General features: G+C 41.8%; 1 protein-coding gene across 1 annotated transcript in view; it reads right to left on the bottom strand.

The window, feature by feature from the left end:
- Positions 1–248: 248 nt before the first annotated feature.
- LOC118781331 (testis-expressed protein 264-like) overlaps positions 249–24,945 on the bottom strand; it is an 86,157-nt gene continuing 61,460 nt past the window's right edge. Inside the window, exons 3-4 of the mRNA XM_036534321.1 lie at positions 14,667–14,838; positions 249–923 (exon numbers count right to left, since the gene is read on the bottom strand). Of these exons, the coding sequence (XP_036390214.1) occupies positions 622–923; positions 14,667–14,838 (474 nt within the window). The 3' untranslated portion in view covers positions 249–621. The remainder of the gene's footprint in view (positions 924–14,666; positions 14,839–24,945) is intronic.

Genomic DNA, 24,945 nt, shown 5'->3' with positions numbered 1-24,945 from the left:
CAATACTGTATATAAAGTACTGACTCAAAAATGAAAGGCCTTGATTCATTTTTGTATTGATATTTTGTTTCATCAATAAATGAACCAAAAGACTAACAATGAAACTGTAAACTAAAGGAAACAATGCACAAATTATCTGCATTATTCATGTCAGCAACAAATGTGTTTTTGGAGGTAGGCTGTTACCTATCATCCTTTGTCAAATCAAGGAAGTGCCTCATCTTCACGAACCGCCAGAGGTGGGTTTGGAGTCTAAAGACACTCTGGGGGTTTTCCTGTCATTATAAGAACTCAAATCAAGGAATACCAACAGTTTCAGTTTCAAGCAAATAATCATCAATATGCATGTAGATAACTAAGGAAATGGTTAAAACTAAGCCATAATTTCTTTTTTTTGATGGGTGGTGTGGGCAAGGTACACTGGTTTTGGGGGATGCTCTGGGGAACTACCAAAGTCTACACTCCGGTGGGGAATACAAAATCTGGATCTGGATTCTTTAAAATCAAACAGGGTAATATTTATGCATCTTCTCAGTTTAACCTTCATCTGAACATGTTTGTGGTCAATTCAAGAACCAGGATACAAAATGGCAGACACTGAATGCGTCCTGCTTCCTCTTCTTACTCCTCCCCCTCAGCCACCGTCTCCCGCCCCTCTGATGTGGTCTCCCAGTGCTTGGTGCAAACAATTTCATCTTGGGTGCCGCCTGCGTCCCCCTGTCCCTCGGTCAGCTCCAGGTCAAGCTCCTCGAATGATGAGCCGATACCTGCCGACTCATCGGAACTCCTGTCGCTCCAGTGGTCTCCTTCCCCTGGCCCTCGGCGAATCAGTGAAGGGGCCAAGGACAGGGCCAGGGACGATTCCCGACTGTTCGATATGATCGTGTGGCTCACAGAGCTAGTTTCGCTGTTGGAGTCTGCACCTGGAACCACAGGTAAGGAGTGGGAAGGAGAGAAGAGGCAAGGAGCTTCATGAAAACCAAGAACAAAAGACCATTTCAGCAACCCCTCGAACCTTAAACAAGGGCACCAATCCACAGGCTGGAAATAGCACAGAATGTATTGGGTCCATAGCATCAAAAGCTACATGCATCTGCACTTTTACTCAAACCCATTTGCACAGGGAATGGCAACTGATGCTCATTTGTTTCTCAGATTCATAAACTGTACTTCACATGCAAATCAAAAATATGGTTTTTCAAAAATTGGTTAATCAAAAATAAAAACAAAAATATGTAGGAAAAAATATTTCAGCGGGAATACATCCAGGATACCATTTATAGATGATGAATTATGAACTATGAATAATTTTAGTGTTTACAGTATCTTATTAATAGTGCTCTTAAAGGTGTTTATATGTAAACCCAATTTACTTAGCAGACATTGAGTAGACCAAGCCCCACAGCAAACCCCTTTGACCACTGACAGAATGCTACAGCTTGGTGAGGACTTCTATTGCTTGTCTTAATTGTACATTGGAGCAGTCCGTGGTCTTTTTTTCCCGACCATTTTACCTGTTGCACCTGGTTTAATAGGTGCAACAGTGCCATTCGCTGCTTCAAATACAACATTTTTTGTAAGACACCTGCTGTTCAATTTCAATACTCACCAAAATAATCACCCATCACCACCTCAGCATTCTGAGGGATGCTCTGTACCTCTCTTGTGGCTCTCATTACGGGAGGGGTCTTGCTGACATTCCTGTCATCTTTGGGTATAATAGAAGGCCTTGCATTGAGCTGACTTCTCTGGCAGCACCCAACTTGCAACAAATGCCAAACGGTTTGGGGATGGCTTTTGTGCACACTAAAGAGAATGCCTTCTAAAAGCAGAACAGCACATTGGTGGGGAGGGGTCTGATGTGGGTGTTAATGCAGACTAAGTACAGTCTTCGGCTCGCAGCTGTGCTTGACAGAACAAACATAATTGTTCCTGGTCCTTCCTTGGTTCAGTGGAGTGTTCCTAGCTTTTTGTATTTTATGTAGTAGGATGAGGGAAATAGAGAGGGCAAGATTTACCCACAGAAGAGGGAAGTCTCTATGCGCTTGTCAGCCAATTCTCTGCTCTGACAAGATGAGGGGAGTTAGAGGAGCCAAGGGATTATTCTGCGCCAACCTCAGTGCCACGCTCAGACAGAGATCAGGCAAACAGGGAGCAGGCATCCGGGGAAGGGGGTTCTCCTTAAACCACCACTCTGCACACCTCAGACGAGTTCAAAAATATCTGGACAAAAACTGTTGGCAAAGAACTAAAGAGATCCACCCTCACATATAGGCACAACCATCTATTTGGCACAAGCAGAGGTGTATTCACACCTGTAGAAGGACACAATTTTATTTGGGGAGTTGTACAAGACATAAAAAAATGATCAGACTATTCGACTACATCACAACCAGTTAGAGTGAGTGGAAATACAATCAGATGCCTACAGCCTCCTGGCTACTGTATTTTTTGTTATGTACCCATTTACTTAGGCCTTTTTCCTAAATTGAGTTCCTCCTTGTTTACTGAGCTTCACAGGGTCACAGTCTGGTCTCAGAGATATTAAAATGCTTCTGTCTACAATGGGACAAAGATGGCTTTGTTGCAGTGCCTGGATGGCTCATAAGATTGGAGGTCCCCTCAGTGTCTGTGGCTGAAAGTAGGACCTTAACCTCTGTAATGCTGAAAGCTGAACAGAGAGGCAATGAAAGTCCTCCATCTTTTCCAACTTTTTATTACTTTTCAAATAAACATTTTGTTATCAGTACCCATGTATCACGTTTCCATTCTGAGTAATCAGAACAGCCATGAGTATATCACAATAATAGCATGGCTAGAATTCGTCCTCATCAGAATGCACAACTGAAGCAACAGTTTTATAGTAAGTGATAAACTACTACCTGCTTTACATTAACTTCATTAACATTAACTTCAGCTGGCTGCCCATTTTGTGTTAATCTACATTAAGGGGAGATTGACAAGGACTCTGACTACAGAAGCATTTAACTGGCTATTCCAATACAGTAAATCTCATACTGTATGTAACATACATCAACAACACAGAAACATGGCAGACTGGTGTTGTTCACACAAGACAGGATTTACCAGCCGTCGAGTAAGTTGTGGATTTCATAAATGGAGGATTAAAGTGTAGTTTCTGACTCCAACAAAGTTGAACATTTGCCCTGTGACCTTCTCCGATATTGTGCGCTTAAGCATACGAGATTCAGAGAATTATGAGGCCACAGAATCCAGCCACCTCTCCCTGCTAGTGTTCCAATTTGTTCACTTTCATTCCTTTTTTGTTCTTCCTCTTCACATCATTCTCCCTCTCCTTGTCCCGGGTTTCCATGCATGCAGTGACACGGGCACATTGAAGGGTCTGAACATGACATCACAGCGATGACTGATGCTATGCTGGGCCTCAGCTCTGGAAGGTTTACCACTGCACGTTAACAAGTGCACTGAAAGTCGATTTTATGTCAGGGATATTTTACTAGGAAATGAGTGTGGAAAAACAATGGTAATTCAATGCGGTGCCTTCAGGTGCAGTAATAGGCAGGGGAAAGAAGACTGTGTATTGTTCAATCAGTCGCCTGCTGAGAAAAAGACAAAATAATTGTGGATCACATCTGTCTGTAATTCACCATCATCAAACTCCTGTCTAGCCTGCTAAGGATATTTTCATGATGTGTGTAACAATACCCATGGAGAAACCAGTTAACTAAACATTACAAAGGTATAATTTGTTAGCTAATTTCTTTGTGCTAGGTCACTTTGCTAGGAAATATTAGACAACTACAGTAGCTGCTGTCACTACGTCAATCCATTTGAGTGATTGACTTTTTTGTCTCTTCCTGTAAATGGAATAGGTTTGCTGTTCTTCCAGTTCATTGTTCCTGTAGCCACCTTTGACATTTTACTCTGAGTGGGAGGGGAGAGCCATGCATATAATGTCAATGTAACATGCTTGCCAGCATCCTGGTTAAACTGAAATTTGATCCAGCAACACGTTCAATTTTGTAAATCCAACAGTGTGGCACATCATTAGCTAATCTTCCGTTGGCTGACTGACTAAGTGGCATATTAGTAATTACCTTACATAAACATTGATGTGATTGTTGTGATTGCTGTGTTTTGCCAAAGCTTTAGATTACAATTTCTGAGCGTCTCATTCACTTGGTGTCAACCAAACATCAAAAGCAGCAAACAACCGAGTTAGGTGATGGACTTATGCAGGGGGATTTATGCAGTACATGTGCTGTTGTAGATGGGGAAAAAGTGCACTGACATCGAACAGGGAGGCTGCATATTTGTAGGTCATCAGTGTGGCACCTTTTGGGAAAACATACCCACACTGAAGCATTTCTCAGATACATTGCTTCCACAGGACAATTAACAATTGTCTTGCAATATCTTACATTGTCAAACATTGCAAATTGATTGCATGGTGTACTCCCCAGAACAGTGTGTGGTTACTGCGATCAATATCATCTCTAAGGCACTATTGTTTTTTTTGTTCAAGAGAGACAGTCCTGTTACACATATTACGGATTTTCAGTGTTCCATATTATCTTGAGATGTAAGAAAACTGATTCCATAATGTTAGCGCTATTGACATCACACTGACATTGTCTCAAATAAAGGGCTTTCAGGTCATTAAGAGTGGATGGTGGGCAACAGATGAACAAAAAAGGATTGCTAAGAACACAGACACAGAGATGTAGCTCTTCCTAGACCTGGAATCCCCTACCAAATACACATAAACACACCAGCAAATTCACAACCACTCAACACTGCATTCCTCAACTGACCTAAAGCCCACACTTGTTCATGTCTGAGTTCAGTGTATTGCAAAAGCTACAGTCAATTGTAGTATGTATTGAAATAATGTAATCTACATCAAGCTGAGATGGCCAATGGAAAAGCTATAAATACCTACCCCTGAGTAAATGTAGTTAGTGAGTCAATCACTCTGATGAGTCATGATATAAAAGGGGCAAATAAACAAGTAAGGTCATACAGGAGAGGAGGCAGCACACTGAACAACCCTTCTGGCCAACTACCTTCACTGTTGTTTCCTTGTGCCCCTCATAACCCCACACCCCTTACAGAAAACTCAAACTGTAATGAGGAAGATATGAACCAGTTATTGATATGACAAAGCATGACATCTAAATATCTAAATGAAATCTCATAACTATTTTAAATATACAAGGCATTAGTTTAAAAGTGCACACATTGTTACTTTTTTGTATGCAATTGTATGCATACATTGTTAATCTCATTTTCTAATGCATTTTGTATGAATACATATGCATTAGATACATTTTCCTATTTATTTTTTCTTTTTAATGTTATACTTTCATCTTAATAATACAACTTTGCAATTTTCACTGCTATTATGATTAAACTATGACATAAAAACAAGCAGGAAAATGTCTCTCCCATAGATGTTTATTTTTCTGTTGTACTATGTTTTTGTTCCTATTTAATCGGGGGTATGCATAAATATGGAGGGTTTTGTATATGCAATATGAAAGCTGCAATATAGTGTAATATATGCAATATACGCGCATTACAATGTTTCAGACTGGAGCAGGGGAGACAGTGGAGATGTCGCCCCAGCAACATGTCTGAGTGAACACTCTTCCACATTTGCATCCAGATGTCTCAGCCCTGTACTGTCACCAAGGGAAAGAGAGAGAGACACACACACACACACACACACACACACACACACCATGTAGGTGTAGAGATGGCCTGGTGGCAACAAGACCTCACACTGACTCCATCAGCGTACCACCAGGCAATGACATCATATGGTAGAAGACAAAATATCTTTTTTCCCCCTCTCCCTTGGGACAGCAAATTCAAGCTATTCAGACATTTAGTGCCTTTCATTCTCAAATTTTTCTAGAGAAAACAAAAATTAACTGGCCACCCAGGGGCTCAACCCAAGAAAGTCTCATTTAGTTCTTATCGCGAATCATCACATGCATTTCGCTTGTGTTGTTCTTCATAACACCCAACTGAAAATTCCCTCTCAGTGTTCTAAGACAGCTGCAGTGCAGACATATCACTCCTGTTTAACACACTGATATAACTCTTTAAACATGTTGTTATATGCATATCTTGACACTGGTGCTTGTGGGGTCTACATAAAATCACAGGATAATTTGGAAAAAAAAAGGCGATGGAATTTCTGCTTTCCTGACTGATTTACATAAATCAGCTCTCAGCCTCTAGGACCAGCAACGAGTGACTGTCTTGATCCCATTTACTACAATAGCATAAAATATAAAGACGACATCTATTTCTCTGTTCATTTACATTAGTTCCATCATAACAGGTTTGATAAAAATGGATTTCACTAATCCTGCCAGAGAATTATTCATTGAAAAAATTGGTTTTATGTGAACTAAGCAGCCGTGCTTTAAAGGAATCTTGTCGGATTCCACTGACTCACTGTCACCACTTCCCCCGTCAGCAGTGCATTTCTGGCTCGTAATGTAATTCTTACATAATTACATTCAGTATTCATGATGTCTGAAGCGATGAAGACGAGGGCGTTCAAATAACGTTGTTTGAGTCAAAGAAAATGCATGAAAAATGAAAACACACAGAGTGCAGGTCATTACATTTTCAAAAGCCAGTCTGTACCTACAGGGACTACAAGATGGAGTGACTTACCCGTGTCTGACGCAGCCACATACATTCAAGACCATCAAAAACACATTCTATGAGGTTATCGTTAATTGAATTATGCAATAATACTGTGGTGCTTCTGTCTTTCTTCTTGCTACTGTGTTACTTTACTTTGACACACTGACAGGGAAACCACACTGTTACTGTGAAATAATATAAACATCCTACAGAGTATCAGTACAAATGTATCAAAATGTAATTTGTGTGTGGTGATAATTTTATTTTTTCAGAAACTGAAGGAAGAGCAAGGCTTGGTCTTTTCAGCAAGTCATTCTATATTGAAAAGATCCATGGGCATTATCTCTCGTTCCATCTTAGCTGTCAAAACTTTCACTCCATGTCTAAACAATGACATTGTCACTTTTCATAAACTGCACATTGATCTGCTCAGTGCCTCTTGGTGTTTTTAAGTGGTCAGATGGCTATCTGGGTTAAATGTAATGAAAAGCTATGATTGATAGTGAGGCCAACTTGCCTCATTAGCTGAGGGGGAGGGTAAAATTTTAGTCAAACAGGCTTTGGTGTGGAATACTCAGTCATGCATGTGACATGAAGGACTTACACATAGTACATGCCACAGACCATATCAAATTTAATTTTTGACAGAAGCTTTCCTTCAAGTGGGCTGATTAGTGCAGTTACAGACTAACTGCTTTCACTATACTGAAATGCACGCACTCTTCAGCCTGAATGAAACTGTATCAATGTACAGTATGTGCATGAAAGTATCTATATACAGAACATTACTTCTGCATATATACATTTATATGTACATTTTTGTCATTTGTCAAAGGGGCCTTATCCAGGCCAACTTCCAAAGAGCTACAAAGTGCCAGTGTGGCCCTGGAAAGAGGTGTTCTCTGATCAAATAAGGATGAGAGATATGGAGGCAGCCATGTTGCGGTCATTCTGAGGGAAACAATGTGAATTCATGTAGATACACACCATCCCCCATCTCCATGGCCTGCTGCCTGCATGGAGTGGAAGTAAACGAAGTCTAGTCTGGGATGGCTGTCTCCATGCCCATCTCCCTCTGCTCTTGGATGATTGGCTGATGAGAACTGGCTGATGAGAAATACTGGCTGATGAGAAATACAGCATAAGGCTGTGGCGTATTGATCAATAGGCTGAACCCTGATCAGTCGCCTGTGCCTCTCTAAGGAACCTGCCATCCCATGGGCAAAAAATCTGAAAACAATCTGAGGTCAAAGTGCAGCCAGCAACAATATGAAAACATTGTGCGGTTCCGGGGGGTTGTTAAAGCTTTGAAGAGCGCACAAACAAACCCCAAAGGGGAGTGTGTCACTTTTCGGAGGGGCTGGGGACCAGCAGCTAGCGCAGAGGCACTGCGAAACCATTCCCATCCTCGAGTTTGTCACATCTGCGTTCCGCCAACGAAACGGGCACGAGTGACACTGCCAGCTCCGTGTTTTGAAAGCGATCAAAGCTTCAAAAGTCCTGCGTTTCAATTTTTTTTTTTTGCCGATGTCAGTAGTTTCCACCTCCGATGAACGTTTGTCAGTGTTTCTGTGTATTTATTAGCTGTCTCTTCCCTAATGTTTATTTATTCCTTTTTGTCACCATCGCCGTTTCATGCTTCCCAAGGACAGAGGGGGTGAGGGGGTGAGGGGGTGGGGGGGTTGGGGGGGGGGCACAGAGAGTGCCAGAGCCTGTCACAATGCATTACATGAGGCTGACTGGACATGGCAGGCCGGATGGAGACTGCATCAAGGAGAAGAGGTAGAACAAACAGATTTAACACTGGACAATCTAACTGCAGGATTTGACACTGGGTGATTTAACCCAGGCTAATGTAACACTGGATGCATATACACGGAAGGCCCTTATATTGGCCTTGAACAAGACAAGAATCAAACACCTTAAATCAGATCGGTCCTCCTCGGCAGTCTAATGCAAGATGCAGTTTTCAACAATCGAAACATTCTGATTGAAGCTGGCAATGCAAGTACCCTACTTATCAGATTTTCCACAGCCACAACAACAAACCAGGGATCCATCTGGATAATAAACTTCATTTTACTGGAAAATTCAGTACAAATGCAACAAATGCAATCAAATAAAGGATAGTGAGCACAGCTGAATTGGAGATTACAGTTCCCATACGTTGTTTGCAACACCTTAAAATACCAGTGTGTGCATGTCACTGCCAGTGGGTGCATCTATTTTATACGTCAACAGTCACAATGACCAACTCAGCATTTTCTAAACAGTAATAACTATGTTTTATTTTACCAATGCGGTCACATAGACACATATTTCTGGAAGTTATTTCCAGTGCTCGGTTGTTGTTAGTGAGCAGACTTAAATTGTTGTCCTTTTAAAAAAATATATATACAATGCATTGTCACTGAAATACCACATGACAAAATACAAACATTAAAAGGCACCTTTTTATATGTATTACATTAAAATAAAACAAAAATGTACATGTATTTTACCTCACTGAACCACACAGAAGGTCTACAAGGCTTTCGGTCACATACTAAACGAACTGAAAATATTGTTTCCCTCATTTATTGGGCCATCTAGGAAGATACAAGTAACGAGTCAGAAATCATTTTATGTATTGAATTTTACCTTCCCAAAATCAAGACAATATTACCTCTGTCCCAGTACAGAGCTATTGGCATGGAACTCATTACTGTATATATTGCTAGATTACAAGTGATACCTCAGAGTACTGTAAAAAATGAGCTGTGATCTGGTCATAAAAAGCTTCCCTACATGTACATGTTGATTTATGGCTTCTGACAATGCAAGAGTAGACTGATAAAACCATCAAGTCTGGAGAGTGGATTTTTTTCTGACTATTCTTTTTCTTATAATTCATACATTTTACCTGAAATGTAGAAGGTCGTTTAACAGGCTGGTACATGAAGGCCATGCCTTTTTCTCCTTCCCCATTACTGCTAGGCACAATTGAAATATGCTTTATGCTTCTCGTGAATATATGCAATTACACATACATGAACCATATATGCATGAGCAATACAAATAAGCCATTTATTGAAATATCACATCTTTTATTAGATAAATAACATTGTGACTATTGGTATATCTACTCATTGTATATGTATTAGTCCTTGGCAAAATATCACATATATTATGATTTTAGTGTTTAAGGGTTGGATTGATCATTCTATATACAGTAGCTGAATTTATGTGGTATGCATGCTGTCTCCAACACATCCATTATGACTGAACACATACATACAAGTAACAGTTATGCGGTCAGCATGCCTGCAGTCTTGCTCGCTCGTAACACGTCTGTGTGTGTGTTCGTGTGTGTGTGTTCGTGTGTGTGTGAAGGTTTAGGGTTTAACCTGGATCTAACTCAAGCACAACAGGAGCAATGCAGAACAAAGACAGGCATTCATTCTGCAGAAAGCTTTGTTAGTAGTTAACAGACTGTGTAAGCCTCCAGCATGCTCCAAAAAGACTGTGGCTGTTGTTGTAAATCTGCAGATTCCAAAGACAATGGCACACAATCAGAATGACTCTGGCAGGTGCATCAGTCTTGATCTGCTGCTCGGCCCAATGTCTGGTGGGTTTTAAAGTGTGTGTGAGAGCGAAAAAGGAATTGTACATGTGTATCAGTGTAGCCTGCCTCTGTCTGAGAATCTGGCATGAGTAAGTGTGTGCAAGCAGTGTGAGACGTTTGTGCATGTGCGAGCGTGTACTCATGTTTGTGCATGTGTGAGAGAGACGTTCGTGTGCATGTGATTGCTATGAGCGAGTGTGTGCATGCGTGTTTATACACATATGTGTATGTGTGTGTGTCTGTTCCCCTGGCAGTGCAACGATAAGAGGCTTGGACCCAGACGCCGGTGTGTGAGAGGGGAGCTCCTTGTTCTGAAAGCTGTGATGCAGTAATTCCTTGATCTGGAAGGTCATGAATCATTGAGAAGCTACCCGCACGACCCTTGCAATACCGGTCCAACTGGATCCACTACAATCAAACAAGACGCATGTGATTTGTACTGCAGCGTATTACAGCCTCAACTGAACTTCCAATCTCCCAACTGCAGGCCTTCCATTTATCACTTTTCAGGTGGAGTTTGACAGCTTTAATTGATCCGTCTCTAATTTCTCTCTTGGCTTCGGGGACTCAGGAGGGTCCATGACAGAAAAACGCCCGTGGACTTCTTAAAATATTTTCGGTCGCGCAAGTCACCTGGCCAGGAGGCGTAAGAGTGTCGAGTCAAATAAAGTCAGGGAGCGCCCCGGCAAACCGGGCTCCCTGAAACTCAAGGCACGGAGGGGATGGGAGGAGTGACAGAGGGAGAGACGAGGCCGAGGAAGGACAGAAAACATCCATCTGGCCTCTCCTGTTCTCCGTTTGTTGATCAAGGCTGAGCCCCCCCCACGGCCCGGGGCTGACCATTTGCAGCCACTCCCTGGAACGGCTGCGGTTGCATTTGCACCATGGCTGACAGGTTTATGAGCGGGGCTGCTTTGATTTAAAGAAAGGGGGGGGGAGGGGAGTGCACTTTCTCAGCTGTTTGTGCAACTAGGGTGTAGGGGCCTGGCTCCTCGGTGACACCTGGGTCACAGAACGGGCCCCTGCCCAGGTCTGCCCAAGTCAAGTAGTGCGATGGAAAACTCAGCCATTCAGCAGAGAAAGATTTAAAACAGGATTTCCAACAGTGTGTGAAAAACAAAACATAGTAATAAAAAACCTCAAGGCCTTCTATAAGAGAGAAAACATCAAGGCTGAATCTGATTGGTTTGCTTTGTTCTGTTATAATGCATGATTAATGCCAAACTGCTTCATCATACCTAGCCTGAAAACAATTAGTGAAATGTTTAATCATTTGCTCATTTAATCACTGAAAATTTACTAAAACATCATTAAGTGGTACACTTGTGAAGTCGGCTAAATAGACGCGGTACGAATCCGTTTTCATTCCAAGAGCAGTCAATCTAAAAACACCCCTCTGACTGATACTGTGGGCGTTTCCAGATTAGGACATGTTAGGGAGGCATTCCAAAATCTATATGAGGGAATTCCTACCAATCTCAGACTCAGAAAAACAACAGTTCTCCCGAATGCCTTTAAGGCTTCCGCCACTGTGATGACACATAAGAGCCCTTGGTCCAGAGCTCTTCCCATCTCTTTGGCATGTCCGAGCTGATATCTCCATCTGTCAAGTGACTGACAAGGGGAGATCTGATGGGCATCTCCTGACACATCCTCTAGAAATGTGGCTCACATGACCAGGTCACTCTGTGTGTACTAGGGATCTGCAGTTTGCCAACAAACTAATCATTCTGAGAGAATCCTTTCAGTGTACTGGATGTACTCGTTTACCATTCTAAAAGATTTGTTCATTTGTGTCGCCACTTAGAGTCACCACTATTTAAGCCAATTTAAAACTACAAACCAAAAATGGCAACAGAGTGGAGAGAAATGTTACATTGGGGTGGGCTACTATCCAGGCTCCTATACCTTATCTGAATATAAATGCCCAGAAGTACTGACTGAGCTGAATTCCAGCACACTTCAGTACACAGTACTATTCATTCCATCCAGTTTCTTCAGTTCATTCAGTTCCTCTAGGAAATGACTACATGAATGTCATTCACTTCATTCAGCACGTCTGTTTCATTATCCAACCACAGGGTTACTGTGTTGATAATATGCCGTTTAACACATACACAAAAAAAAAAAAACATCTTACAAAAATCTTCAACATACTACAGCTTTCCAACACAAAAGCAATACCATATCTTTTAGAAAATGACTAATTCAGCTTATTGCAAATTGTAGGTAATTACTGAACTAATGCTTAATTCTTTGGCAGGAATATTATTATGTTATTAAGCTCTGTGCAGACCTTTTACTGAGAAAAATACAGTTCAGCTAAAAGGGGGCTCATTTTACCGAAAACATTTGAATAAAACTGAAATGAATGAATCATTGAGTCAATGAAAGCTTCATAATGAACTGTATGAAACGATTTGGTTCTGTACAAAGAGCATAATGCCCATTGTGAGTGTGAGCACATTCTGTCAGCCTAAGTGCCTTTCAACTTCAAAAAACAAAGAAAGATTGGGAGAATAAGCATGATGTTGCTATGTCTTTGTGTTAATCTCACAGTTGTTTTAGACTGTTGATACCTCAGAGGGAAATGAATATTCAGCAGAGGGTGGCACAGCACCTTAAGGTCAGTGGATGGGTTTACAGGGTGTTTGCAGTCGAGTGGTCTCAGTTACAGCTGAGGGATTGAAAATTTTACAAAACCTTTTTGCTTAAAATATTTGAGACAAAACATGATACAATGCAGACTTTGATTTCAAGGGCGTCATTCGTAGTTAAATCTATACAGCAATGGGACTACAAACAGGGTGTGTTATTAATATAGTATCACTATTTGTTCAGACTTTCTCTTAAGACCAAAAAAGGGCTTTCAGTCTGGCCCAATGAGCACAGCATATTAATACAGTCTATGTTTTCACCACAGCCTTTTCCTATTAAAGGGGTTTGCTGAGTGACAAAGTCACCACTTCCACACTACTAACATGACTTTGTCTCAGGAGCTCTGTCGGGTTAAATAACAACAGCGTGGTAATTCTTCACATTCGATTGGTGACACCAGAGGAGACATACTCACGGTGACAGGACAATTACACAGTCTCACATATCAACCCAGTGACACGGCCGACACTCAGGGCAGCAGCTGGGAAAAAACACATTTCACAACATCTTTGGCCTCTGTTAAAGTTCCCGGTGTCCAATCAACACGCCATATGTCTGAGTCAGCACTGCCCTGTCAGCTCTCCGCGCTGTCCAGAATGCTTAGCCGCACCACTCTCTGCGGGTTGCTTTCACTGGTGACACTTCACAGTCACACACTGAAGGGAAGTTAGAGGGGACCCCGGGCCACAATCCACAGACCGATGAAGCCATAGCACATTTCTATTCCTCAAGGTGACCCCGGCCCCCTTTAATCTTAAATATCATGCGCAGATTTTTTTAATTTTAATGGTTTGTTGTACACTGTATAGGAATGGTGGGTAAAAAGAAAGGGGTGTGATTTTTTTGCTATATACAGGGGGCTTCCATGACCAAACATCACCTTATTTATGCAGTTTACTTGTTTAGTAGAAGTCATATATTTACGCACGTTTCACATTTTATCAATTTATAAACCTGGACATTCACTGAAGCAATTCAAGTAGAGTGCCACGCTCAAGGGTGCAATTTGCAATTTTCTGGCAAACATAGCCGTTAACCACCAGATCACAAAGCTGCGGGTGAGGTGGCTGGCAGAGTAGAGTATGCCCTGCTAAAAGCTTTGGCTATTAGACTACCCCTAGAGCACCACTGAGTGCAGTGTTCGTGCACAGAAAACACGCCTCTGTTTGTTTTTTCCAAAGACGACAGGCAAGGTGGTACACTGAGTCCTCTGAGGAGATCCCTCGGGCCTTGTTTACAGGGTATTAACTTTCAAACCAAGTCACAGCTCACAAAACTAAATAAAAAAAAAGAGTCTAATGAGAGCAATGCAACATTTAAACTGTCACCCTAAAGAAGCAATGTTGAAAGATTGCTTTTTAACTTCCTTACTGGTACATTCTTCCTAAAATTCTAAAGTAGTGGCCATTTTAATACAAGGCTAAGGCTTTATTGATTGCTGTTCACATCTCTTGGAGAAGGGAATGGGCGCACATAGCTCGTTAGTTAGCTCATTAGCATAAGGGTTTTCTGCAATAAGGCAGCTTAAATTAGTAAACGAACTAGTGAATTAACAAGAACACTCTAAAACAAAAACAAAAATGCTCAAAAACTACTGTAAATTTACCTGTCGTATTACATTTTTTGAGGTTCCCTTTTAAAACTGTAACAACAGAAAAGATGGTTGCTTTCAAATATACATAACTTACACTGTTATAATAACTTGAGAGAGTGAGAAGACAAGAAGTGGGTGGTGCTGTGACAGTGGGACATATACCTGTGACGTCTGTCCTTCTGTCATCCTCCGAGTCCTCAGTGTCCCTTTGTCTCCACTCTGCCTCCTGCAGCTCGGGCACGTAGAAATCACTCTGGCGTGCCAGTGGACTCATGTAGTGGATCAGGTCGCCCTGGTAAATCTCAATGAAGGGATGGGCACACAACTTCCTCTCCTGGGGGGGTCAGAGAGGGACAGCAAGGAGGGGTGGGGTGGCCAGGGTATTCGCCAGGGTAGAGGGTAGAGGGAGAGAGATCATAAGGCTTCAAGCACTCCCCTTCTTGCATCTCAAACAAGAGGCCATCCAACAGATACCACTAAATGCTCCACATCCAGTCCTCTGTGTACGTCATACCTACCCTGGGGGAGCCCCTCCCCAGTAAGGGGACCGATAGAGAAGGAGGGATAAATCACTTCATTAGCTGTAGGATTGTTGTCTTTACATGAGCTTGTGAATAATTACCCACTTTAGGGTGGCTGCAATTATATCAGCAAGAAAGCCCCACTGCTCACGAGGTATGTTAATGAGCTGGGATCAGTTTGACTGTATTTCCAATTGGGCCTGGATGGAGGTTTCAAATAAAGTTTGTGGAGATTTTAATACTGTATTTTACAATGAAATGGTATCAGAGTGTGAATTACCAGTAAGAATAACCATGTCTCTATAAATGCATTATAGGCTAAAGAAATATCTTCTATGACCATTATTTAATAAGACTAATTGATTGGTTGATTAAGGCCCTGTACCTAATGCACCCCCCCCCCCTATCCAACCACACCAGTCACCTGTGCACCCAGCACACCAGTTTCCTCACCTAGTCAATTACACACAATACCTGCTGACAACCAGCAACGCATTACGTGTACAGTGTATACACCTTTTTCTCTTTCAACTGGTAGAAGCATTTATGTTTCTTGCCGAGATGCAGGTTAGGAACTCCATATTGTACATAAAATGAAATAATTCAGAACAGTATTTGACAACAATACATTTCCTTTGAGACTACAGTTAACCTTCTACGTTTAAGGCTTAGGCTTTTCTTCTCATGCATGTTCAGTTAATTACAATCAATACCTTGGGAAAGGTATTGGTTCCCTCTACCTTTTTTACCTAAAAACGCAAGCTAGGCAGAGTTGTTACAAATTAATCCTGCAAATAAAATAGAAAAACAGTCTCCTATCAGGACCTCTGTCTCTGCGAATGTGTGTGTGTGTGTGTGTGTGTGTGTGTGTGTGTGTGTGTGTGTGTGTGTGTGTGTGTGTGTGTGTGACAGAGAGACAATTGAGATTCTGCACAGCAGCTTTTATTTCAGATATACCGACAGATAGACACCATTAATTAAAAACTGTGCTGTTCTCTTCTGAAGCCCTCTCTTTTTTCCAGAGGAAAGGCACTGTCCTCGCCTAACATTTGACATCTCCCAGCTCACACTGTTAAAGCACACTTTTGTAATGAGAGCAGCAGGCTGGTGGCACATACAGCAATGTGCAGACTGGAACTACTGCCCTCTGAACATGAGACCATCCAATTCATTTAGGGAAAAAAAGTCAGATTAAGTCTCATAAACTGAAGAAACATACCAAATAAGTAGGCACTGCGGTGGACAAACATGACAAACATGGACTGGCATGATCAGCAGAAAATGGGGAACCGTGTAATACCTATGCAATTGTATGGCAATTACTTAAGAGCAATTAATTATCATTTTATAAATTCAACCAACAGCCCTGTGATTGACAAGAAGTGGCTATATATGAATGGGATATGAACCAGTATAATATATGAAACTAAGCCTCTTACATGGCAGCAATGATCAATACAGACAAAGCAAGCAGTAAAATGTCTCCTTTTCATTTTAGTATTTCCTTACTTTTTGAGTTACCCTTCACATGTACAACTGTAAAAAGCCTTCAGACACAATAAAAGACTCTGTGGAAAATGTGAACAGCTATGTAGGGGTGGAGTGAATGACAGTTAACCTTTGACGCTGCTGAAATGAATCCAAGGTCAGGTATCCCTGAGGAAAGTCAATGAAATCGCAAACTTTTTTTTTATGGCTCCAAACTGATGTGGTATGTGCCAAGACCTCCCCAACATGACCAACAAAAACAGCAAAAAATTGTTAACAGACAGTGTGCAAGGTGTAAAACTACACTGGGGGGCCTTTGTTGACATACAGACATCCACTAAGCAAAAACACCTTTCGTAGTAATGCCCTCCCACCACCGTCCCTCTCACTCCGGCACTTCCTGCTGTCTCTGAGTCGGAGGTCTGACAAAGCTCCGTGCTTGGTCTGAGATCACACGATCCACTTCACCACGCTACATGTAGATGGATAAACCTCTGCTGGCTGGGTTTTACAGGTGACAGGTGCTCCTCCTGTTCCCTCCCTGCACAGACCGTACTGAAGGTTATGTAAAATTGCAACAATATCCACGTAGAGCATCGACCCAAAACGTTCTGTAGTTAAAGCACAATGTGTCTGCAACTTTGTTTTTGCACTGAAGCCATAATTACATTACAGAAAATTAATGAATGTTGTGATGTGAGGGGTCGACAGGGAGTGGTCCATTTACATATAAAGCAATATATTGTTTGTCTGTGTTATGGAATGTTGTTGTTTGTCTATTCCAACAGCTCCTTCTTATGATAAGGGCCAGAGATTGCAAGGCTACATTTATATGCATGCAGTATTCCAAGTAAGGGTCCTTAACCTGGTTACAGTCATATTCCTAATAAACTGTACACGTGCACCATAAAATGCTACCACTGCTAATATTTCCTGTATACATGGTAACCAGAGTATCCTGAATAACCCCTATAAAGGAAAGGTGTGATTTTCCCCGCTAATTACCTTATTTAGTAGAATGACTCAATGATCTCTATTGCATTGTATTGCAAAATATCTTCTTGTGAACAATTATCTCCTTGTTAATACAAAAAAATTGTTTTTGTTAGCAATGACAGCTAGCGAGTGAATTATGACTCAGTATTCTTTGAGAAACACTGAAAATGTGCAGATGGATGTTTATAGGAGATATATTCCATATAAGGTGTTTGCAAGAGTCAATATAAATTTAATAGGGAATATCCCACAACTCGGGTTTATCATGTCCACAACACTAACTTATTGTGGTTTAGGTTATTAGAAAAATGTTCATGACTTATATGACTTGCGTAATTGCAATACTTGAATATTCAGGTAAACTGAAATATTAATATTGACGTAAGCATAGTAAGTGCTGTATATTGTGAAATAAACAGGACTTGTGAGACTATGTTGTGTGTCGTGACATGAAACAGGGATTATGAGATAATTTTTGGTGTGGAGGACAGGATCTGTGTGCTAAAACAGAGTCACAGTATGACTCAAAGCTCTCACAAACATGTCATTTGGGACAGGATGCTGGCTACATGATTGATTAAATGTATTAAAAGATTGTATAGCGGACTTCCCTGTCCTGTGGGACGTTATAGTAGGTGGAATTAAGTGGCTGCCGTCTCTCATTTTTAAGTCTAACTCAATTCTCGCTGCCAACATAAGCACCACAATGGTGATTAATTTGTTTTAATCTTAGCCTCGGCAAGGTGTGCTGTTTGAATCACCTCACATGCACGTACTGTAGAAGCGCTAGAGCCCCGGGCTCTGCTATGCAAATGAGGCCTCATCTCCTTGAACTGGCAGATAATGAGGAAAGGAAATACAGACAATAAGTTCCACTACTCTCTCAACAGAAGAGGAAGTGGAAGGGAAGATTTCAGACAGGCAGCGACCACTTGTGATCCTAAAAAGAAACAAGGCGGCATCAGCATGCAGGACCTCTTGAGACAGGGTCATGTCATGTTCATTGCTGACCTCAGCAGCCACTGTACCATCAAGAGTTTGCAATGTGTGTGCACATGAGTCTTTATATTATATTTCTTTTCTTTGTTACCTTTTGTAACACATTTTTAACCCTTTTTACCCTTTTTAACATGTCCATGCAAATTTTTTTTCCTTGCGAGGGAGAAGTAAATGCTTTTTTTGTCCAGGAAGCAATTATCCACTCGTTTGAAAAGCCTCTGAACTCAAGGACCGTTCTGAAAGAAATAACATGAAGTAGTACACCCTATATGCTCAGGTCCCCCTACTAGCATCCCAATGCCACTCAACTTTCCTTCAAACCCTTGTTCTTACAATAGCACTGTGGTAACTATTCTGCTCATTTCTGCGTTCATCTCATGTCCGTGAACAGTCTCCATTAAAGAAATCACATCAGAACATGCACACCTTCATATGGCAAATGCTGAATAGGACACATCGAATACAGATATACAGACCCACAGAGAACTTTATATCAATTAAAAAATAACAAATAACAATGAATGGTAACAAAGGTTTACTAGCTTTTTAACAGTCGTCAGTCAGTTTGCGGATGTCAGCAGCAAAGCAAAAAATAAACTAACTAAAGTTAGCACAACTTGCCAAATAATCACCTGCCTTTTACATGTGACTAGTGGTATTTAATGTATTCTGCGTATTCAGGTGAAATATAGCAAGCTCGTTACTGCTATGCAACTGTTATATATGAGCCCTGAAGGCCACCAGTGTGTCTTCTTGCACTTTTATCCAAAATCCTGTCACACCTTTATTACTGACAGGAACCTCACTTTCTATGAGGCCAGAAATGTGTTTTGCAATTTCCTCTCCAACCATTCACTTCAAGTACCACAAAATAGACATTTCCCTCTATGGCATTTCCCTCTATTTCCCACCGCCTGAGGGCCAGAAGAGCCAGAATAATTCACTGCCAAGATTACCCGTTATGCAGTAATCTACAGGTACACAAAGAATTCTGTTTCTTTGTTTGTCACAAACTCATGCATTCCCCCCCCCCCCCCCCCCCAAAGCTCCACCAGTGTTGGAATGAACTGCCTGCTAAGATTAGCACTGTATGGTTTCTTATTATGTTTTGTCTTTTCCTAGAATTACCTGATTATTACCTTGTCTCTTGATTTTTCTTCTGTTTCACGCTTCATTTAATGCTTCCATTTAATGCATTTAACACTTCCAGAAACATACTTGAGCATGCGTTATTCTAATGACCCATATTTCCCCCCCTAGTAGATATTATCAGCTTCTGCTTAATTTGACTTGTATTAAATTATACATAATTATATTTTCTTACAGTACAGCACACAACAATCTGTGGTGTAACTGCACTTCCACAGTCATCTTAATTCTAAACCATTTTATCATTAGGCAGGAGACTGTAAATAATAATAGAAACTGGTCATTCAATGACCTGCCTGGAAGCTTGCTGATTACCACATGTCCTCAGGCAATCTACCATCATTATGACAAACTTATTCAATGACAACAAAAATCTGTAACATCATGTATTATTAAGAAATGGAGAGTGGATAGTATGTATTATTAACAAACGGCCGTTCTTCCTTCTACCATCGATGTTTTTCACACAGATAAGAAATTAACAATCATGCTCCTAAATACGTGGCCAATAAACAGCACTCTAACAAAGTACTGTTTAATTCGCTACAGCCCCATGATGTCATATATAGTTTCTATGTCCATTTCCCATGTTATTGGCTTTTCAGTGTGTGAGGACCTGGTCTTGTTTTGCTGAAATCTTCTGCTAAGCTAAACTTGGCTGTCAAAGTCCTGACAGAGTTAACTTTGATCTTGTTTACAGTCACATAAAAAATGCTTCAAAAGACTGGATGTAACATCCACAAACTACATAATCCAGAAAGGTTAACCGGGCTTTTCGTCTTATTGGTCACTGGTTTAGAAGGGCAGCACCCTAAATAAAATGAACAGCTACTTTTTATTTTCCCCAGTTACTGCTAAACTTGTCTAGACTGTCAAGATTATTGGCTTTACTACGGGGTGTGACAACTGTGCTGGATCCAGGAGGATGATGGCCATCAACAAAAAATCTAATGGGAAACTTGAAACAAACTTGGACTTCATAGTAGTGATAAATATTCTTTTTTCTCCCAAAGGATGGCCCTTCCTGAGTAATCCTCATTGTTACACAGTAATCCAGAGGTCTGATGCTTGTGAAGAAACAGCCATTCCTTAGTTAAGATCTCTGCACAACTCCTTCCCAAGCAAAGATTTAGAAGAATGGTAATAACGTACAGGAAAAGACAGCTGATCATTGCATGGGGGGGGGGCAGGGGTAATAGTGCATGCTGGGTAAACAGGCAGGTTCAAACCTTCAGAAAGAGATACAGATCAAGATTAGAAACAGGACCAGATGATGGATGAGTGCAACCTCCACTTCCTGATGGAAAGGTCAACATAGTATCTCATTGACACTCATACCACGGAGACAGCCCTTACTGAAAATGTAGTATTGTGCCGTTTCAGTCTTGTCAGAGATAGACTCAAGGGTCAAAGGTGGCTTTTCTGTTACGGTGGTACACGAAGAAACAGCAAAACAACCGTTCCATGTATTCATCTGTAGTCCATTTCATCAATGGATGGATAATAGAAGTTAGCCTAATATTAAATCTCCAAAAAAACAAGTGTGTGATTGCAACAGTCTCAAGGATCACATTTTGGGAGTGCATGAGCTGTAATCATCTACCCTGAGTTGATATTATTACCTCTTGCTGGAGGGTTTACTGCCCTCAGGTAGTTTCTGGAAACGACCCAGACAGCAAAATGAGTGGGAAAACAAAGCAGGAGGGAAAAGCAGTTGGGAGCAGAGTGGCACTCTTTTGTCACGAAAACCACGACAACCTTTACCATCTGTCTCTTAACAGCGCGGCATTCTCACACTCTGAGCTGGGCTGGCAACGAGAAGTCTCCCATCCACTGAAAAGCACCAAAGCTGCAATTAGCACAGCATCAAATATTCACAGCTTTTTTTTTACCCCAAATATCAAGGTTTGTTTTTTTTTCTTTCCAGCATATCTGAGGGTGAGCAATGTTTTTTGTGTTTTAAAGCGAGTGGCAAGCAACCGCAGAGATGACAGCTACCCGTCACAAAGGGTCTGTGTCTTCAGATAGCACATTATTAGGTCGATCAACAATGCACTCCGATACATGAAAAATCCCTCTCCGCAAATGTCTGCATTTGAAGAGCGTCGGCCCCGGCTTTGCACAGAGAGGTGGAGAGCGGTCTCAAAGACTTCCCGTTCCACTCAGCATGAGAAGCAGCATGCTGGAGCCACAGTGGACACTTTTGAGATGGTAATTTGTTTTTTTTTTGGTTTTTTTTTGCCCTCATGACTTATAGACGAGAGTGTCCATGCGACTGCCTCAGAGATCTGACACCTTTCAGCAGCGGTCAAAACCTAGTGGCGATCCAAAAGATGCAGAGACAGAAAATAAAACATCTAGCGCATCGAAAAGCTTCTGAGGATTCGCCTCTTGTGAAAGGTTTCCTCTGGAAAGAACGATGGAGAAAGTGAACCTCCAACAATTCATGTACATGTACTAGTAGCACTACAGCTACTACTGAAATATAACGAATCATCTCATCATAATAATAATGGAAATACAAATACTGACAATAATAATGGTTTCACAACATCCTTAAAAGATAAAAATGCATATTTTAATGATAAATGGCCTTTTTGAAGATTGACAAGCTTTCATCTGGCATTCTGTGTTCAATGCAGACAGGATACCCCTCGTTTCTGTTCCCACCATATCTGCATGATTACATAATCACTCCCACGCATCACCACCAGATACCATGGCACCTGCCAATGGGGGGGGGGGGGGGGGGGGGGGATTTCGCCCTCATCCGGTAGCACGCTGCGACGTACAGAATAATGGACGGCCGAGACATTTTTGTTTCATCCCAAACAAGTGAAAACCCGGCACCCTGCGGAAACGAGGTCCTGACATTGCATTTCCATTCCTGTGTTATGCACAGAAATGTTGGGCTGTCTCCCTGGAGAAAGTCTGTGGTTTGTTGTTATTCCCTAATTATGCATATGTCGCAGGCATCTTCCGTTGCAGGAAACGTCCCTTCCAGGCCGAACTTCCTGGCACTATGTACAGCACAGGCCTGAAATCAGGGTGCTGATTGCGTACAGCACAGGACCAATCTCAGGGGCAGAGACTGTACAGTACAGGACTGAATCCAGGGGCACTGACCATACAGCACAGGACCAAACTCAGGGGCACAGACTGTACATTACAGGATTGAATTCAGGGGCATTGACTGTGTACAACACAGGACTGAACTCAGGGGCACTTACTGGAGATGGGAGACAGGAGCAAGTCAAGGAAGAGGTGGGGGGTGTCAGCACGACCTTCGCCCGCTAGGCCAGCCACAGCGATCCCTTTCAGCTAATGACATGAGATAGGATAGTAACACAAACAGGGGTACAAAAATGGACACACCATAAGCCTCTCTATCTGACGTGAGGGCGTGCGTTTTGTTAAAACAACTGATGTAATACCAGAGGTACAAAGTGCATTTGTGTGTTTTCTGCCTCAGTAGCCAACCGTCCGTGCCACTCCATCTTTCAGCTTCAAAGTAATGATGGAAGTCAGATTCTGAAGAAGTTTTAGAACAAAAAAGCAAAATTTTACTTGGGGCAAATGTACTAAAATGGCAGAGATCTTTCAAATGACAGATGAATCTTCACTTAGTTTCCTCAAACAACAAACAGCCTGGTGGGCACCAGCATCGAGGAACATACACGTACCCCACCTACACTGTTCAAAGTAAGTTTATCCGGGTTCCCTCTGTCTGTCAACATACCATCAGTAGGGTGAGTGGCACCTGTCACTGTTCTGAAGGTGGCTGAGCCAAGGACACTGCCTCCAAGCCCCATCTCTGGAATGGACAGACAGACAAACAAGCAAAGACACAATATTCACCCCCCGGGGCAGGTCTAATGCCACAGATTCGAAAAAACAGAAAAAGTGGCATTTTTCACAGTGACTGTTGCCACGGTCCAGACGATTGGAGAGGTCACAACTGGAAGCACGGACATTGAGGGAAACAACAACCCGCTAACGAGCAACCGGGTAAATGCTAATGCAGAGGTCAAATTAGCATATAAAAGTTCCAGATTCCCTTGATTACCTCGAATGGCAGAAAATATTCAGGGATGCCTGAGGACTTGAAAAGCCGAAGCAGGGGGGGAGACGGAAGAAAGGAGAGTGAGCACAGCACAAATTGATTGTGCTCTGTCAATTAATATGCGTGGCCAGGTTCCTCTCCCCTGCCATAAAGTGAACATAATTGGATTTCCTGTATGGGAAAGCAAACCTTTAGGATACAAGTTAGCGCTGTTAAGAATAATCCATTTAATTGGAAAGTTCATTAAGCATGAGGGCGACTGGAGAGGCGGGGAACCGGAGGGGTGTGCCCCGTGACTGCACCGGGCTGCCGCTCCTAAGGAGAGAGGACTCACTCGGATCCTCCTGGGAGTTGTCCCGACAGCACTCGTGTGGACAGCTGGAGTTCCAGATCACCTGCGCTCTCGCTTGTGTTTCCACTGTAAAACCTGCACGGTTTTCTCCCTCCCAGAGGGATGTACCATTCACAGTGCGCAATAACGCTGCAGCGTTTGCGCTGTTGAAGAAAGCGCAGGGGTGCACAAGCTGATGTTTCAATTCATTTAAACTTCTGTTATTGCACTTGATGATACTGACAGCCAATCAATGCAAAACTGAGAAAAAATTACTTTCTTTTTACAATATTTCAGGACAAAAACCTGAAAGGTAAATTGTCATTCTCATAGCAATGTCTACTTCTAGGCTGATCACATTATGTACAGTAGTATTAATCTTTTAATTATACCCTGATTAATGACACCGATTAGCTATGAGCACACGTTTAAAGTTAGCTGGATCTTTATACCAATATACACCTTACACAGTCTTGTTGTCCTCCTTGAGCGACAGCATTGTCTGGGTTGCCCTCACAGTGAGCTCACAGCTTTTGCCTATTTCTTGTGAAATCTGCATGAGTCAGCTGCACCACATGGCTCATTATAGCTGTGATCATGAAAATGGGGTGGGGCTGTTTCACAGCAGGTACTGGTTGCTTTGAATATTATTGTTAGAGAACTGAATGGGTGTTTGAATAATTCCTGATGGCTCCCCATTACTCACTCTGTCTTTAAACAGGGTGATAAGATGTTCTCAACATTTACAGTGAACAGAAAAAGGCCTTGGCTAAAACCATGTATACTCAAACCACCAATTAAAAAGGGTAGCCTTGTATTCCATTTGGAAAAATATGATGACACAGCATAAATCAGGCTAACAACTATAAGGATTCATTCAGGAGACATGGGCAC

This window comes from Megalops cyprinoides, chromosome 7 (assembly GCF_013368585.1).
Source record: "Megalops cyprinoides isolate fMegCyp1 chromosome 7, fMegCyp1.pri, whole genome shotgun sequence".
Taxonomy (NCBI): Eukaryota; Metazoa; Chordata; class Actinopteri; order Elopiformes; family Megalopidae; genus Megalops; species Megalops cyprinoides.
This window is presented reverse-complemented; position numbering and strand designations above follow the sequence as displayed.